Below are 19,864 nucleotides of genomic sequence, written 5' to 3' on the forward strand. Positions count from 1 at the left end.
GCCAGAGGATGTGGTAACAGCAGTTAACGTAGCTGGTTTTAAGAAAGGTTTGGACAAATTCCTGGAGGAAAAGTCCTTAGTCTGCTGTTGAGATGAGACAAACATGGGAGGGTAACATGGAATGCTGCTACTATTTGGGTTTTTGCCAGGTACTTGTGACTTGGATTGGCCTCTGTGAAGACGGGATACTGGGCTAAATGGACCATTGGTCTGACCCAGTAAAACTAGTCTTATGTTTTAGTTATACCAGAGAAAGGCAGTATATCAAATTCATGACCCTTGACTTCCTAATAAATTTCCTGTAAAATATAAGATTATAATATAATAATTATGTTTGTGTGACACCAAACCTTGGCTTCTTAATCTATTCTTCACATTAATCTTAGCTTAGTACCAGGTGAAATACCTGTCATAGTAATCTCGATGTCCCCTGTGTTCTCTCTCATTATTGAACTGCTCATATGGTCTCTTGCGAGGAAGGTTATTTGGGCGATAATTGACAGAATTTCGTCGGGGGTCCCCATGAGGTCGGTTGTCTCCATAGTGGTGGTCCTTGTATCGATGCTGTTCGTATGGATGATGCCGTTCTCCTCCCCAGTGCGGAATGCTGTTCCCAACATAGTTAAACTTTCGATCTCTTTGCCATTCACCTCGGTCTACAAACAAGCACACATAACGTCATGCCACAAAACAAGTCCTACGATCTTACGCACCAACTTTCAGAGACAAATGATGACTTCTAAAAGAACCACTGAAATGCTTTGTCCAGCAAAAGATACCAGAAATTCAGGTATTTTTGTCTTCCCTGCCCCAAGGTCCTGCCGTTATAAAACTTTTCTAGACAGGACATTGGAGTATCGGGCCGGGAAGTTGAATTCCTGGTTACTCCCGCTGATTTTATTTTACATTTAGAAAATCATTAAATACGTATTTATTTGATAAACTAGAATGATGATTTTTATTATTGCGATGTGTTTTATTATTTTTTCCTTGACTTTTTAATCTTTTAAAATTGTGTTTCAATTAGAGTTGATCCAGTTTTTAGAGGCTGTTTAATATACTATGCATCTTTTTCATTAGATTTTAGGATTTTAAATTGAATATTAGCCACTGTTGTATTGATTTTTATGATGTATTATTATTGTGGAAATGTATAATTTTCGCTAAACTGCTCAGTTTTATTCTTGTTGTGAACCGCCCAGAACTGTTGGTGGGGCAGTATATAAGAAAATCAATTATTATTATTATTATAATGGCTGTAATGTAACAAACAACTGCTCCATGTAACTATGGTTTATTCATGGATCTCACGCGACTGTAATCAAAATCTATGCGGGTTTAACGCACGCGACTTTTCATCACATGCTAACCCCCCCGTGCTGGCTGAAAAACTACCGCCTGCTCAAGAGGAGGCGGTAGCGGCGAGCGGGGCTGGCGGTTTAGCGCGGCTTTGTAAAAGGAGCCCTAAAACACTTAGAGAATCTGCCTAAGCATTTCATAGCAGTCCAAGGTCATACTATTATTCATTTATTGAATTTTTCATACCGCTCTCCCAAGGTTTACATGAATATATTCCGATACTCAAGCATTTTTCCCTGTCCTGCTGAAGGGAACACCGAAAACACAGCTTCTCAGCTCTACAGAAAATGAATTGATGGTCCTGCAAGCCCAGGTTGGGCAGGAAGGCACTGGCATGTGCGCAGTACTTCAAACATTTTCCCTACCTGTCCCGGTGGGCTCACAATCTATCTAATGTGCCTGGGGCAGTGGATGATTACATGACTTGTCCAGGGTTACAGGAAGCAGCACAGGATTTGAAACCACAACCTCAGGGTGCTGAGGCTGTAGCTCTAACCACTATGCCACACTCTTCCCACAGTCTAACTAGGAGAAAAAGTGAAGCAATACCCCTGGACTGAATGTTTATATTACCAGCAGGAACATGTTCAGGATGGCCAAACAGGTTGAAAAGGTGATGGCGAAAGCTAGAAAAATGCTAGGGTGCATAGGGAGAGGTATGGCCAGTAGGAAAAAGGAGGCCTTGATGCCCCTGTATAAGACTTTGGGGAGACCTCATTTTGAATATTGTGTACAATTCTGGAGGTTGCACCTTAAAAAAGTTATAAAAAGGATGGAGTCGGTCCAGAGGAAGGCTACTAAAATGGTGTGTGGTCTTCATCATAAGGCGTATGGGGACAGACTTAAAGATCTCAATCTTTAGGAGGATAGGCGGGAGATATGATAAGGGCATAGGATGAAGTTAAGAGTTGATAGGCTCAGGAGTAATCTAAGGAAATACTTTTTTATGGTAAGGGTGGTAGATGCATGGAACAGTCTCCCGGAAGAGGTGGTGGAGACAGAGACTGTGTTTGAATATCAAAAAGCCTGGGATAGGCACATGGGATCTCTTAGAGAGAGGAAGAGATAATGGTTACTGCGGACGGGCAGGCTGAATGGGCCATTTGGCCTTTATCTGCCATCATGTTTCTATTTCAGTCTGTGCCGTCTGCTTCATTGTCATGTCCACCATTACCCCCAAGTCCCTTTCTTGGGTACTCTCATTTAATAACATCCCTTCCATCGTATAGTTGTACCTCGGGTTTCTGTTTCCCACATGTAATACTTTACATTTCTCAACATTGAACTTCATCTGCCATCTCGTCACCCATTCCCCTAGTTTGTTCAAGTCCCTTTGCAATTCTTCGCAGTCCTCTTTAGTCTGAGCTCCACTAAATAGTTTGGTGTCATCCGCAAATTTTATTATCTCACACTTCGTCCCTGTTTCTAGATCATTTATGAATATATTAAATAGCAGCGGCCCGAGCACCGAACCCTGTGGGACCCCACTCGTGACGTGACCCTCCTCCAGTCTGAATAGTGGCTCTTCACTCCTACCCTCTGTTTCCTACCCACCAACGAGTTTCTGATCCATCTATGTATGTCTCCTTCCACCCCATGGTTCTTCAGTTTCCGGAGTAGGCGTTCATGGGGCACCTTGTCAAAGGCTTTTTGGAAATCTAGATATATGATGTCTATGGGGTCTCCTTTGTCCATCCGTTTGTTAATTCCTTTGAAGAAGTGCAATAAGTTCGTTAGGCCTGATCTCCCCTTGCAGAAACCATGTTGGCTGGTTATCAGATGGGGGTGGGATATAAATCTTTTAGGTATATATTGTTATGGAATTATCAAGTGATAATGTAATATGTTGTGTTCATATTTTAATGTACACTTGATGTATATGTTAAAATGAATAAAGATTTGGAAAAAAAAAGAAGTTCATTTCTTTCAAAATGTTCATCAATGTTTTCTTTTATCAGTGCTTCCGCCATTTTCCCCTGAACCGAGGTCAGACTCACCGGTCTGTAGTTTCCCGGGTCACCTCTTGATCCCTTTTTAAAGATGGGCGTAACGTTGGCTATCTTCCAGTCCTCCGGAATCATGCCTGTTTTCAGGGATAGATTGCAAATTTGCTGCAGTAGTTCCGCTATCTCCTCCTTTAATTCCTTCAGAACCCTTGGATGGATTCTGTCCGGACCTGGGGATTTGTCAGTTTTTAGTTTTTCTATCTGCCTGCGTACATCTTCAAGGCTCACTTCCATGGATGTTAATTTTTCTGCTTGATTTCCATTGAAGAATTGCTTAGGTTCCGGTATGTTGGATGTGTCTTCGTTTGTAAATACAGATGAAAAGAACATGTTAAGTCTTTCTGCCACTTCTTTCTCCTCCTTCACCACTCCCTTCCTGTCTCCGTCGTCCAGCGGTCCCACCTCCTCCCTAGCCGGTTGCTTCCCTTTAACATATCTAAAGAACGGTTTGAAATTTCGTGCTTCCCTGGCTAGCCTCTCTTCATACTCTCTCTTGGCTTTTCGAACCACTCGGTGACATTCTTTTTGATACTTCCTGTGCTCTTTCCAATTCCCCTCAGTTTTGTCCTTTTTCCATTTCCTGAATGAATTTTTTTATTGCCTATCGCTTCCTTCACTATTTTAGTTATCCACGCCGGGTCTTTTGTTCGACTCTTTTTGCACCCCTTTCTGAATCTGGGGATATACAGATTTTGCGCCTCGCTCACCGTGTTCTTGAGAAAAGACCAGGCATGTTCTACCGTTTGCCATTTTTTGGAAGTGTTCCTAAGTTTCTTCCTTACCATTTCCCTCATTGCTTCGTAGTTTCCTTTCCTGAAGTTGAAAGTTGTCGCTATGGTTCTCTTTCCTTTCGGTATTCCTACCTCAATCTTGAACTTGATCATGTTATGATCGCTGTTTTCCAACAGTTCCACTACCTCTACTTCCTTTGCAGGTCCCCTTAACCCATTTAGGATTAGATCCAGAGTAGCATTTCCTCTCGTTGGTTCTCTAACAAGCTGCTCCATGAAACAATCTTGTATAGCCTCCAGGAATTCTGTCTCCCTAGCGCATTTTGAGCTTCCAAGACTCCAGTCTATCCCGGGGTAGTTGAAGTCTCCCATAATAACTGTGTTACCGCTTTTGCATTCTCGTTTCAATTCGGTTTCCAATTCTTCATCGATATCTCCGGTTTGCCCGGGTGGACGATAGTATAGGCCCATCTTTATTTCAGGCCCTTTCCTTCCCGGTATTTTAACCTATAGTGATTCCAGCTTGTTGGTCATCTCTGCTGTGTCCATTTTTGTCGATTGTATGCTTTCTTTTATGTATAGAGCTATTCCACCTCCTTTCTCTCCTGACCTGTCCTGGCGATAGAGCTTGTACCCTGGCAGTGCTGTATCCCATTTGTTTTCTTCATTCCACCACGTTTCAGAGACTCCAATGATGTCTATGTCCTCTGCATTGGCCATGGCTTCTAATTCCCCCATTTTGTTTCTTAGGCTCCTTGCATTAGTATATATGCAATTTAGATCCTGGTATTTTCTTGTCTTCATTTCCTTTCCCGGTGCTTCGGTCTTTAGTTTCTTCTCTTTTGTTACATTCCTTCTAACCTCCTCTTCTGGGTTAATCGACTCCTGTAATTTGTCCATTGTTTCTTCCCAGCCTTTTTTCTCCTCGGTATCTTCACGGGATACCTTCTTTCGAATCGTCGACGCTTGGTCGACTGTCGGCTTTCCCCTTCTTTTTAGTTTAAAGCCTGTTTTATTCCTCTCTTGACGTTGTTTGCTAGAAGTCTTGCTCCCGCCGCACTCAGATGCAGTCCATCTCTCCTGTAGAGCTTGCTCTTGCCCCAGAACGTTGTCCAGTTCCTCACAAAGTGGAACCCTTCTTCCTCACACCATCTCCTCATCCACGCACTTATTGATTGTAGTTCCTCCTGCCTTTTCACATCTGCCCTCGGTACTGGTAGGATCTCTGAGAACGCTATCTTCTGGGTCCTCATCTTCAGCTTCCTTCCCAGAATCTTGAACTGTTCTATCTTTTTCCAGATGTACTTAAAGCAAGTAGAAAGAGTACAATAGAGAAAGGGAGATCATTTTATGTTATGTTAAATATTACTTGTATTCCACCAACTCCCTTAAAATAAAGGCCCAAAGCGGATTACAGTTAAAATATAAACAGCTATTCAAAATAAAACCACAAAAAAACAAAATTATCACAAAGTACAAAAAGCAATTAAAAAAGAAAATAACCACAACTGACCCAGGCATTCTGACCATTAATAAGAAGGGAGCAAAACAAATATTTCCTAAATTTTGATGAAAAATAAATATGTTCCAATCTGTTTTAAGTCCTGATAACACACATGAACTGTTCAAATCTCTTTTATACCTGATGAAGAAGGAAATAGGATTAGATGAGATTCTATTTGGAAAACTGAATAAATTAACCAAATAGCCTGGATTTGGTTCCACCACTATTTTAAAGCTTATATATGCCACTTTAAAGACAAACTTAGCCTTAATTGGCAACCAATGTAATTGTATCAAAGAGGGGGGGATGCCTCATCAAATTTTATCATGTGGAAAATCATTTTTGCAGCAGTGTTTTGAAGCAATCGCAATTTAGACTGTAAGTTTGATTGAAACACCTGAACATAAACTATTGCTGTAATCAAGATGTGACAAAATTAAAGACTGTATCAAAATTCAAATGCTCTTAAAAACAAAAGATCAAAAATTACACAGTTGTCATAACTTCAGAAACACTATACTGACTATATGTGATTTATCTGGGGTTCAAAGGACACCCAGCTGCCATGGAATGTTAATTTTATTATGTCTAAAACATAATATTTTTAACTTCTCTTTCTTCAGTGAAAGGCCATGTGCCTTACAATAAGTTTCTTAAAGGCCAATGACATTCCATACATTAGACGTAGATTTGTCCAGGATCATATCATCAGCATAGACCCCTTTAGACGCCTGGCTGCATCCAAACCTCATACACCACCATAAGAGGCTGTGAAGCAGTTCAGGAAGTGTCATTGCATTGCCTCTCTATAGAGTGCGCCATCAGTAGCTCCTACTGCAGAGCAGATCCGAAATACATCTGAGCAAGTTGCTTTCAGAGAAAGCCAACTGGGAAAGAGGTGGTTGAAAGATGAGTGATATCATTCTGCAAGCAACTTGCGGGTTCAGATGCATAACTTTAGCGTTCAGGATTACTAGACCCATTGCACTAGAAATGGTCTATAGATATGAAAATGATCATTCACAATGCAAATAATCTCCCCCCCCTATGTTAAAACTGCCTATAGTGAACTCACCTATATTAATAAAGTGTCTTTTGGGATAGCTGTAATTTTCTCTTGGGTGCCCATGCATCAGCTGGGGGTGAGGTGGAGGAAAATGAAGCTTCTGAGGGATATGAGGGACATGAGGATGAGTTATTAAAGAATCATGACTGGAAGCTGATGGCTCTGGTCGCAATACCTTCTTACCAGCTGGAGTATCCTCCCTCTTCTTCTGTTCCTGTTGACAATAGACATTTACAATGGGGATCAAATGATTTTCAACTACATATGCAGAACCACTGCAGTGTTAAAAGCTGGTTTTGTCAAGGGGAAAAGTGAATGAACATGGTAGGGAGATCAGGTGAGCAGATGAATGAAAGATTAGGTTCTTACCTTTGCTAATCTTCTTTTATGTAAACCCACAATTTATTCTGGGACCAGTGGGTTATTTCCCCCTACCCGCCAGAATTTCAGAGACTTAAACCCCTTCCCTTCATACCTCATCACTGTGCCAGTATCCAGCCCTATTATTGGGCTTATTAGAAACTCTGCAAGATTGAGATAAGTAATACTTCTTGCTGTTAATATAAAAAGAAAAAAAAAAGATAAAAATAATATTAGATACAGCAAGAATTCAGTTGAGCACTAGGAGGAGGTAGACATAAGGGTCAATGACTGAGACTCTGAACCAGTCAGTTTTGGTATTGGACATTTATATTCCAATCCAAGCAGGTTTCTGAGACCCTTTACCCTCCTTTCTCACTTTGAATATCCTATTGTGGGATTTTTTGTGTACTGGTGAATGTGGACATATTCCTCAGTCAGATCTAGGAAGGCTAGAAACACTCCTGGTGCCACTGATGTCACTGATACCACTGTCTCCATGCGGAAGTGAGGCACTTTCAGTGCATTGACTAGCTTGAAGTCCAGAATCAGTCTCCAATCATTGGATCTTTTCTTTGGAACGATGAAATATAGAGAGGGTCACGAGTGGTGTTCCGCAGGGCTCAGTGCTCGGGCCGCTGCTATTTAATATATTCATAAATGAAATAGAAATAGAAATAGGCACGAAGTGTGAGATAATAAAATTTGCGGACGATACAAAACTATTTAGTGGAGCTGGGACTAAAGAGGAGTGCGAAGAATTGCAAAGGGACTTGAACAAATTGGGGGAATGGGCGGCGAGATGGCAGATGAAGTTCAACGTTGAGAAATGTAAAGTATTGCATGTTGGAAACAGAAACCCGAGGTACAACTATACGATGGGAGGAATATTATTAAATGAGAGTTACCAAGAAAGGGACTTGGGGGTAATGGTGGACATGACAATGAAGCCGACGGCACAGTGCGCAGCAGCCGCTAAGAAAGCAAATAGAATGCTAGGCATAATCAAGAAGGGTATTACAACAAGGACAAAAGAAGTTATCCTGCCATTGTATCGGGCGATGGTGCGCCCGCATCTGGAATACTGCGTCCAATATTGGTCTCCGTACCTTAGGAAGGATATGGCGTTACTCGAGAGGGTTCAGAGGAGAGCGACACGCTTGATAAAAGGGATGGAAAACCTCTCATACGCTGAGAGATTGGAGAAACTGGAGAAACTCCTTTTCCCTGGAGAAGAGGAGACTTAGAGGGGATATGATAGAGACTTATAAGATCATGAAGGGCATAGAGAGAGTAGAGAAGGACAGATTCTTCAAACTTTCAAAAAATAAAAGAACAAGAGGACACTTGGAAAAGTTGAAAGGGGACAGATTTAAAACGAATGCTAGGAAGTTCTTCTTTACCCACCGAGTGGTGGACACCTGGAATGCGCTTCCAGAGGGCGTAATAGGGCAGAGTACAGTACAGGGGTTTAAGAAAGGATTGGACAATTTCCTGCTGGAAAAGGGGATAGAGGGGTATAAATAGAGGATTACTGCACAGGTCCTGGACCTGTTGGGCTGCCGCGTGAGCGGACTGCTGGGCATGATGGACCTCAGGTCTGACCCAGCAGAGGCATTGCTTATGTTCTTATGAGAGTATCTCCCAGAGCCCAAGAATGAGTTCTATGGCCACAATATCCAGAAGTCTGTGGACGGTGGCCTGCACCCAAACCACCTTCTCGGGGCGGACTGCAGGAGAACCCAGAAAATACTTGGTCAGAGGACAGAGAAACTCTAGCATCCCTGAGAACCTGCAGGACCCAGCGGTGGGAAGTAATTGCCTGCCATTCTGCCAGAAAGTTTGACAACCACCACCACCACCACCACCCTTATTTGCGGGGGAGAAGACACTGGCCTGGCGTCAGACCTGTTTCTTTGCTGGAGCCACTGGCCGACTTTCCATGGACAGCTGGCATCAGAACCCAACAAAGCATGGTCTGGCAGATGAAGAGGACAGCTATCCTGTGGACGGGCCTGAGTAAGGATGAGAGCGCCTGAAGGGACAAAAATTAGAATGCCCCGAACCCCTGGCCGAACAGCAGCTGCCCTTTAAAGGGCAACCAGCTCCAGATCGCTTTAGAACAGTGGTTTCAAACTTGCGGCCCGGGGACCACATGCGATCTACCAGGTACTATTTTGAGGCACTCGGCATGTTTATCATAATTACAAAAGTAAAATAAAACAGTTTCTTGATCATATGTCTCTTTAGCTATAAATTACAATATTATTATTATTAAGACTTAGCCAAAAGGAAAGATTTATAAACTATAAAGAGTTTTACCTCATGCAAAATTATCATTTCTTTTATAAGACATTAACTATTTTTTCTGAGGCCCTCCAAGTACCTACAAATCCAAAATGTGGCCCTGCAAAGGGTTTGAGTTTGAGACCACTGCTTTAGAAGAATCACCGGACCACTGCCAGATCCAGAGCATCCTGCAAGCCAAAACGAAATAGGCAGAAAGCTTAGCAAAGACTTTCAAAATGTCATACAAGGCATCAGCCATATAATCCACTCCTGAGATTATAAAATCCAAGTCACGAAGCACCACAGTGGGCACAGCATGGAATGGCATGCCCAGGCCATGAAGAAGAGGTTGATGCCGCCTGAACACCAGTGGCTGCCAAATCAAACAGACACTTAAGGACAAAATCCACATTGGGGAGAGAAGTACGATTAGTGACCTGCACCACCGAGGAATTCACCTTCGGGGAAGCAAAGCGCTTCTTAAAGGCATCCGCCAGGGAATACAGCTGTGCAATGGTACAAGCACAGCGCAAGGGACTCCGGGTCTCTTCAGTGTCCGTAATAATCCAAACAAGGCCACCCTCGGACATGCTGAGCAGATGCTTGGTGGAGGAATGCAGTCTGGCTTCAATCCCGGTTACGCCTCCATGGAACCGCTCAGCCTGCGCTCTACCCACTAGTGGACGAACCTGGAGTGAGCAAGCTCCCAAGGGAATGGTCCCCGAGCCCCAGTTTGATGTGCAGGCTATCTAGGGGGCTGAGAAGCAGGGAACTCCCTAGAAGCATACTTTTTCCAAAGGCCTGTGATCTCCCGCCGTCAAGGATGTCCCTGCAGGGAACCTCCACAGCACGTGGGCGAAAACTGCGAACACAAAAGGCTGAAACTACATGAAAGAAAAGATAGACTCCTACAGCCTGGCTTGTAGGAAGGAAGAACGAGGAGCTGGATACTGGCACAGTGATCAGGTATGAGGGAGAGGGGTTTATGACTGAAATTCTGAGGCTTCCCACAAAGTCCTGGTGGGAGAGGGAAATAACCCACTGGTCCCAGAATAAAGTAGGATTGTACAAGAAATATCCAGTGGCAAAACTTGATACGACAATCTCAGAATTTGACAGTACAAGTCTTGCACAAAATCTGTCAACACACAGAATGCCTGATTAAATGCTTCTAGTCATTTAGAGGAACTTCTAATATGCAGTTAAGTAACCCCCCACCCCAAACAGTGAGAGTTAGGGGGTTACAGGTATCTCTTATAGTTTTGTGTATAAACTCTGGATATTCTCTACCAGCATGCAACACCAACAAATGTTATGCTGGGATGCAAATGCTTTATGGCATTAATCAGCAAATAATTTGCATTGACGCTGAATATACGAGACTGTTGGGATATATGCTATATTGTGATTTATTCAGAGAGAACTTTCCCCCCATGCTGTGTCTATTGGGGAGGTGGGGGGGAATCACAATAAAAAGGCCTTCTGTGCATCTCCAATTTAAGCAGTCATTTAAGGTACCTGACACTTTAAAAGGAGACTACATAAAAGGAAGGTTTAATCTGTTTCATTGGTTCCTTCAACAGCATGAAATACACGGCATACACAATGTTTCATGGGCGGGGGAAGAGCAGACTTTCTTCTGCAGTGGTAACATAGGCAATGCTGTTCCACGCTTTCTATGGTAAGTCTCAAAAGTGGGATGCAGAACCTGCTTTATATCAACACCTGAATTAAAGGCTCTTGCACTGAACGGCATGACCAAATGGCTAGTTCAAGCTGTTCAGGCTGGCTGGGAATGCTACAGACATGTCTTGGCAAGAAGGAAAGTCAAAATGTTTCTGTCATACATGAGAAAACCAAAAAAACTCTGTGGAGTGACGATGTTCCCAAATGGACTTTATTTGAAAGTATCAAAGTTCCAAAGGTACACTAAAATCATCCACGTAAAATAATTCCATCCACATAAAAGTAAATCATCCACATAAGAGCCTTAAAGGACTTAGTCCGCTAGGGATACAGGACCCAACACGGTCCGCGTTTCGACAAAAAGTCTTCTTCAGGGGTCCCTGGGGGTCCTAGAAAGGTGAGTACGTGGGAAACAATTGTATGGTGAGCCGGAAGTGAGACATTGCTTGTGTTTGCAACATTCTAGAGCTCAGACTGTGATGTCATAATGCCTCATTCCACCAATGCCTCAGCTCTGTCCTCATATGCACGAGCCTCAAACACTTTCAAATCATAACTAGCAAAAACAAAAGGAATTGACCCCAAAATACCCACAAAGAAGAAAATCCAGAGAAAACAAAAAAACTCTGTGGAGTGACGATGTTCCCAAATGGACTTTATTTGAAAGTATCAAATTTCCAAAGGTTCACTGAATCATCCAAATAAAATAATTCCATCCACATAAGAGCCTTAAAGGACCTAGTCCGCTAGGGATACAGGACCCAACACGGTCCGCGTTTCGACAAATGCAAGCAGTGTCTCACCACACAATTGTTGCCCACGTACTCACCTTTCTAGGACCCCCAGGGACCCCTGAAGAAGACTTTTTGTCGAAACGCGGACCGTGTTGGGTCCTGTATCCCTAGCGGACTAGGTCCTTTAAGGCTCTTATGTGGATGATTTACTTTTATGTGGATGGAATTATTTTATGTGGATGATTTTAGTGTACCTTTGGAACTTTGATACTTTCAAATAAAGTCCATTTGGAACATCGTCACTCCACAGAGTTTTTTTGGTTTTCTCTGGATTTTCTTCTTTGTGGATATTTTGGGGTCAATTCCTTTCTGTCATACATGAGCCAAAGAGGAGGAAAAAGGAACTTATGATATATGTGAGGCACTTGAAGTTTCTAAACCCCTGGCATAGTGCCAAACAGCTGGGATGGCAGCAATGAACTGTTCTTCTCAGTATTGTAATGGCAATTTACCTCTTCTTCTTGAGACCGTTTCTTATGAGCCATCTTATAAAGTTTGTGTAATTTTCGAGCATCAGATTCTGTAAACTTGGACACAAAAATCCAAAGATTCCTGAAAAACAAAACCAATTTCAATCATCTATTTACTGCAAAATGTGGTTCCATTTTGGTTTTCATGATGAAAGAACAAGTAATGGACTTTCCTCCGATTCAGATTTGCTGCAGGAACCAAGGACTCACTAATCTGCTGTATAGGAGTCTCAAAAGGGGCACCAAGAACACGTCTATTTGGAGTCTATTTCATAAAGAAAAGTGGGCACCTACTTTTAGCAGGTAAAATGTGTGCTTATATCTTAGGTACAAACACCTATACAACCATATAGTTGGTGCACATGTCAGTATTTTATGCATATTAAGGTGCACACTGGACACCACAACACCACAGTCACATCTAGACAAAAAAAAAAAGGCCATAAATGCACAAATGTATTTACCTTAGCAGCATTTACTCATATTCTTACAACTTAAATCTAGGCAGTTCTCGGTAACATTCCCCGTATACACAAATCAATGTTTTCAGTTGCTTTGAAATAAAGTTGATAGCTCTAATCTGGGTAGCTAGAATTGAGCAATTTACTCTTACCTGTCAATTTCCATTCCTTGAGTCTTGCTAGACCAGTCCACATGCCTGTTTTAAGCTCCTCAACCAACAGACGGGACAGTTATGGGGCCAACATGACTTTCCTGAGCAAAACTGACATCACTTGAAAGACCTTGGGGCAGAACACTTCCCTTTTCCAAGTAGTAAGGGGGTGCATCAAGCAGTCATGTGCAGGCGGTTTCCCGGGTTTCGGACGTCTGACTTGTGTCAGACTCGTAGTTCTGAATGTGGGTCCAGCTTCTCCATTCCTCTCCTTTCAAGTAGACCTCCTCCTTCTCCCTTCCAACCGCACTTGTTTCTTCTCAAAGCCGAAGGCAGCGGTTCCTACACGCTGCCCATGGCTGACCCGGAACTGCTCAGTCTGTGCTAAAGCCCACTGCAGACAGAACTTGGACGAGCTGCTCAAGCCCACTGCTGGCGAACTTGGGGCAAGACTGTTCCCAAGGGTACGGACCCTGAGCTCTGAGATCTACTGATGTAGATTGGAAACACAGGAAACATGCAAGGGATGTGCCTGTGGGCTAAAGACCTCAGCCCTGAGAGTCTGTATCTTCTCACAGCCAGAGATGCCCCGGGGTGACCGGAATCCTCTGCAGCACCGAAAGTTTCTGACCAGAAAATGTAAAAAAAAAAAAATCCAAAATAAAAAAAAGATTAAACTCAAACAGAAGAGACAGACTCCCTACGCCTCGCTTGTACAGAGAAAAACTGACGGGATGAAGTTCATCCCAGAGTGATGGGAGGTGGAGCATGGAAAGAAAACAGTGGGCTCTCTACAACCCTCACAGCTTATGAGTGTTTAATCTGCTAGTCAAGACTCCCAGTTCTGTTGCACAAGGAGGAAATGTTTTATCTCAATAAATAAATGTCCACCACCTCAATCAGGGCAAAGGTATGTCATCTCCGAGAGCTGCATTCAACTTAGTGAAACTCAACCTTGGGGCCGCAGATCACAATCAGGAAAAAAGAAAAAAAAAAAAAATGGAAAAAAAAATCCTATTTTCACCAGTCCAAATTACAACCATCTGCTGGAAGCAGAGAATATTGGCAAGTTCTGGGGCTGCACCACTAACATAGTAACATAGTAGATGACGGCAGATAAAGACCCGAATGGTCCATCCAGTCTGCCCAACCTGATTCAATTTTAAAAAATTTTTATTTTATTTTATTTTTTTTAATTTTTCTTCTTAGCTATTTCTGGGCAAGAATCCAAAGCTTTACCCTGTACTGTGCTTGGGTTCAAACTGACGAAATCTCTATTAAGACTTACTCCAGCCCATCTACACCCTCCCAACCACTGAAGCCCTCCCCAGCCCATCTTCAACCAAACGGCCATACACAGCATAGACCGTGCAAGTCTGCCCAGTAACTGGCCTAGTTCAATATTTAATATTATTTTCTGATTCTAAATCTTCTGTGTTCATCCCACGCTTCTTTGAACTCAGTCACAGCTTTACTCTCCACTCTTTATATTGACAATGTTGTCAACAGAAGATAAAATGTTCTGCCCTTTCTTCTGCTGGTTGGACAAGTTCATGCTACACTGGTGAGACTGGACTCATTTGGAGCACTGGTCTTGACCTTGGGGCCGGCGCGTGAGTGGACTGCCGAGCAGGATGGACCATTGGTCTGACCCAGCAGCGGCAATTCTTATGTTCTTATAACAAGAACAAATGCCAATTAAGTAAAATTATCATGAAATTTACATACACAGGTCTAAAAATATGTTCTTCTCAATCAAAAAAAAATCCCACCTTTGTTTTTTTTTTGATCTTTGATAGGAAGTCCACCACTCCAAGGAAAACTAAGCAGTGTGTTGGGGACAGGCTACACACTCTAAGGCACGCATGTCAAACACAAGGCCCCGGGAGTCAAATCCAGCCCGCCTGGCCGTTTTAAGTGGCCCTCGGTGGGTGTGTCGCATCTAAGTGCCTGACTGCGCAGCCTGGGTCCCAGTGGCGCTCCAAGTGCCTGAACGCACTGCCCCACTCCCAGGAGTGCTCCAAATGCCTCACCATGCCGCTTCAGTACCCATTTGCAGGCAGAAGGACCCAGGTTGGAGCAGGGCACTCCACAGAAGCGCCTGACCGCAGCACAGGTGTCTCAGGGCGAGGAAGGATCTATACTTCTTCTAAGACTAACCCCCTTTTTTACTAAGGTGCACTATGCTTTTCAGCGCATGCTAAACACTCGCTAAACGCTAACACGTGCGTGTTATCCTATGGACGCCTTAGCGGTTAGCGCACGCACTGATTTAGCGCTCCCTAAACACACGCTAAATGCTAACACGTGCGTGTTATCCTATGGACGCCTTAGCGGTTAGCGCACGCATCGATTTAGCGCTCGCTAAACACACGCTAAACGCTAACACGTGCGTGTTATCCTATGGACGCCTTAGCGGTTAGCGCACGCACTGATTTAGCGCTCGCTAAACACACGCTAAACGCTAACATGTGCGTGTTATCCTATGGTCGCCTTAGCGGTTAGCGCACGCATCGATTTAGCGCTCGCTAAACACACGCTAAATGCTAACACGTGCGTGTTATCCTATGGATGCTTTAGTGGTTAGCGCACGCATTGATTTAGCGCTCGTTAAACACACGCTAAACGCTAACACGTGCGTGTTATCCTATGGACGCCTTAGCGGTTAGCGCACGCACTGATTTAGCGCTCCCTAAACACACGCTAAACGCTAACACGTGCGTGTTATCCTATGGACGCCTTAGCGGTTAGCGCACGCATCGATTTAGCGCTCGCTAAACACACGCTAAACGCTAACACGTGCGTGTTATCCTATGGACGCCTTAGCGGTTAGCGCACGCATCGATTTAGCGCTCGCTAAACACACGCTAAACGCTAACACGTGCGTGTTATCCTATGGACGCCTTAGCGGTTAGCGCACGCACTGATTTAGCGCTCGCTAAACACACGCTAAACGCTAACACGTGCGTGTTATCCTATGGACGCCTTAGCGGTTAGCGCACGCATTGATTTAGCGCTCGCTAAACACACGCTAAAACGCTCAGCGCACCTTAGTTAAAGAGGACCTAAGTATCTTAATAGGAAATTTGGCCCTCAACTTAGCCTGTGGGTTAGATTTCGGCCCCTTATGTGATTGAGTTTGACACCCCTGCTCTAAGGGCTCAGCATGAAAATAAAAATATAGATACCTTCTCCATAACTTCACGAGTTCTTGGTCACTATATGCTTTAAGGCACTCAGATATCCGGTCTCCAATTTTCAGTAAGCATGTGCGAGTATGCTCCAGTTGTTCCTGTACAGTCAGTCCCTTGTCTGGCTTATCCAGCTGTTTCAATGCCTTCTTCACGGGCCTCATTCTCTCTTTGCACTACAAAAGATGCAATAATATGTTGCTTCAATCAAGACTGAACTAAGCTGCACTTCAAAAAATAAAACGGGAACGTTGAAATATTTATGTTAGATTTTCACTATAAGCATCAATGTAAGAGTGAAAAGCCATCAATATCCCTCCCTGATTCTAAATGCCCTGACTCACACGATGGCTCTTCATACTTTGCAACACTGAAGATTTAATGCATTGAGTACCTTCCACAAAACAAAATTAAATTAAGAGCTCCCCAAAAGTAAAATATCATGAAAAAACGTACATAGACATTAAACAGGAGAACATTTGTGGAACCATTTGCTAGCATTCTACTCAGTCAAAAACTGGTGCTATGAACCAACACGTTTCTTTTTGTCCTGATGAATTCAGCTCTGTATATATTTTCTGAGACAGTCTATATAAATAGGAATCTATCTGCCACAATGAAGCATTTTGTACCCCTGGTTCTCTTTACTCATCTGGAGGTGGTCTGATAGAGCAAAAAAACATACAAACTAGGTTTCAAATCCATTTCCCCACTGACAGTCTTTGGGACCCTAGACCAAGATGAAATTTAAGCTAATTGGTTTTCCTTGATTCCACAAAACAAAAAATCAGTAGGGAATTCTTACCCCCAAGAAGGAACAAAGACCTCAGGGAGACTGCACAAGCTTACCACATTTACCATCTGCTGAGACTGAGAACAGACTGGCTTCCAGGGGACTGCACAGCCCATTTATAGGTGTAGCTCAATGGTTTTGTCTTATCTGCTGATAGGAGTGCAAAAGGAGAAATTAGGTTCTTACCTGCTAATTTTCTTTCTGTTAGCTTGTAGACTGGTATAGTCCTTACAAATGGGCTCTCTAGAAGCAGGTTCTTCCAGCGCATGGAGTCCTTTTGTGGGGCCCGCTGGGGTGCGAGTAGCGCCCCTGCCAGGTCCCCTGCCGCCCATCCTGCCCAATGACTCCTTGCCGGCGCCTATCTTGGTTCTGGTGGGCGCCCAGCTGCGGGATTTTTATCTAAAGTGGGCAGACATTACGTCTGATCAGTGGGTTCTGGAGGTGATTCAGGACAGTTAAGATCTGGAATTTGCCCGTTCCTTGCCAGATTGTTTTCTCGCTTCTCCCTCACAGGTGGCATGGAAGCAGCAGGCCTTTCGCCAGACCCTTCAAAGATTGTTGAATCTCAACGCGGTGGTTCCAGTTCCCCTGCTGGAGTGGGGCACAGGTTGGTACTTTAGTTAGATTGTGAGCCTTCGGGACAGTAAGGGAATTTTTCAAGTACCTTTCTTATTTCTAATCTTAATGTATATTTTCTGTAAACCGCTTAGAACCTAACGGATGTAGCGGTATATAAGAAATAAATTACATTACATTACATGGACCATTTGGCCTTCATCTGCCATCATGTTTCTAGGTTTCTATAACCATAAAGCTCTATGACATCACAATGCAGGCAAAGAGCCTTAGCCAATGGGAAGAAGATATGCAAATGTTAAGAGCCTTAGCCAATAGGGAGAGGAGGAGATAGTGGATGCTGCAGAATTCTACTGTTCAACGGCTCCCCCTTCTGCTTCTATTCCTTTCTCTCCTCTCTTCTACCTTCCAAAGTATTTAGATCAATGCTGTCTTGTTAAAATGTTTATTTTATTTTTATTTTTCCTCTAACTCTACTTTTCACTTCTCTATTACCCTCCAGGTACTTTAGTTAGATTGTGAGCCTTCGGGACAGTAAGGGAATTTTTCAAGGACCTTTCTTATTTCTAATCTTAATGTATATTTTCTGTAAACCGCTTAGAACCTAACGGATGTAGCGGTATATAAGAAATAAATTACATTACATTACATTACTTGATTTACTTTGTGGTGCCAAAGAAAGAAGGGACCTTTCGGCCCATCCTGGATTTGAAGGGGGTCAAAGAGGGCTCTTCACATGCCTTCCTTCCACATGGAAATTCTGCAGGCTGTGATTCTGGTGGTTCAGACGGGGGAGTTTCTGACTTCTCTAGATCTGACCGAGGCCTACTTGCACATTCCTATTCGGGCCTCCCATCATCGCTTCCTGCGCTTTGAGATCTTAGGGCAACATTATCAATTCTGTGCACTTCCCTTTGGTCTGGTTACAGCTCCGCGGACATTCACCAAGGTGATGGTGGTCGTCGTGGCGGCGTTGCGCAAAGACGGCATTCTAGTTCATCCCTACCTGGACTACTGGTTGATCTGCTGGTAGGAGTGTAAAATACCCATCTGTGTCAGTTTAGAGGTATGCTATGGAAATGGCAGATGTCAGCAAGTATAAAGTGATGCATGTGGGAAAGGGGAAACCAAGCTATAGCTACGTGATGCAAGGTTCCACATTAGGAATCACCTCTGCTCAGTGTGTAACAGCAGCTAAGAAAGCAAATAGAATGTGAGGAATTAGGAAAGGAAAACAAAAATGAGAATGTTATAACGCCTTTGTATCGCTCCGTGGTGTGACTGCACCTTAAATATTGTATGCAATACTGGTCACCGCATCTCAAAAAAGAATATAGCAGAATTAGAAAAGGTACAGAGAAGGGCAACAAAAATGATCAAGGGGATGGGACAACTTCACTATAAGGAAAGGCTAAAGCACCATCTGCTGGAGAAAGAGAAATACTGCGGACCTGAAGGCAGCACCAGATCCCTAATAAAGGGAGCATCATCAGTTTTTGGGGGTTTTTTTTTCCATCGACTAACAGGGGTATATAATAATAATAATTTTATTCTTATATATCGCCATACCCAGCGAGTTCTAGGAGGTTTACATCAATTAATTAAGATCCGCGATGACATGCAGATTTACAACATTTTATCAGAAATGTAAGCAGCGATGAGGGAGAGGATAGAAGGTAAGATAGAGAAAGGGAGATCAAGAAGGAAGGAGAAGAGCAGTAAGGGGGGGGTGAGGATTTATTGCTGGAGTAGGGGGGGGGGATTAAGGGTCCTGTTCGCGGAATAGGTGAGTTTTGAGTAATTTTCTGAAGCCGAGATAGGTGGGAGCATCGAGTACCATTTGGGCTAGCCATGGGTTCAGCTTAGCCACCTGGAAGGCGAAGGTTTTGTCTAGGAATCTTTTGAGATGACATAGTTTTAGAGAGGGGACATGTCTGGGCTTGTTTGGCATGGATGATAAAAGGGGACATTTCTTTTGTGGAATAGTTGCAATTTTTACTTGAAGACCTTATACCATTTTTCCTGTGAGTGCTTGTTCCAAAATATATACTTTTGGAAATACAAAAACCAAACACATCGCTGCAATCTCCACTCTAAACTTGCCTCTTGAAATGTCTCTGTTAAACATATGTAACAGTATATGCTTCATATTTCTACCTACCTGAAGGATGTGCAATTTTGAGCTAGCCTATTTTTGCAAGGTAACAGGGAGAGGTATCTGTTAAATTGAATTTGTCTGTTAAGTTGAAATGTCTGAAAAATATTAAATTTTATATACAGTCAAACCTCAGGTTTACGAGTGCCGCGGTTTGCGAGTGTTTTGCAAAACGAGCAAAACATTTGCAAAATCTGCGCCTCACAAACAAAGCATTGACTCGATTTGCAAGTCCCCCCCCCCCCCCGGCGATCTGGCATCCCCCCGCTTG

At 43.3% G+C, this 19,864-nt stretch overlaps 1 protein-coding gene across 1 annotated transcript in view; it reads right to left on the reverse strand.

Moving 5' to 3' along the window:
- CHD2 (chromodomain helicase DNA binding protein 2) overlaps positions 1-19,864 on the reverse strand; it is a 186,355-nt gene that overhangs the window by 12,895 nt on the left and 153,596 nt on the right. The window contains 4 exon segments of the mRNA XM_033920273.1: positions 407-656; positions 6,676-6,880; positions 12,248-12,347; positions 16,067-16,245. Coding sequence (XP_033776164.1) covers positions 407-656; positions 6,676-6,880; positions 12,248-12,347; positions 16,067-16,245 — 734 coding nt within the window.

This window comes from Geotrypetes seraphini, chromosome 14, assembly GCF_902459505.1.
Source record: "Geotrypetes seraphini chromosome 14, aGeoSer1.1, whole genome shotgun sequence".
NCBI lineage: Eukaryota > Metazoa > Chordata > Amphibia > Gymnophiona > Dermophiidae > Geotrypetes > Geotrypetes seraphini.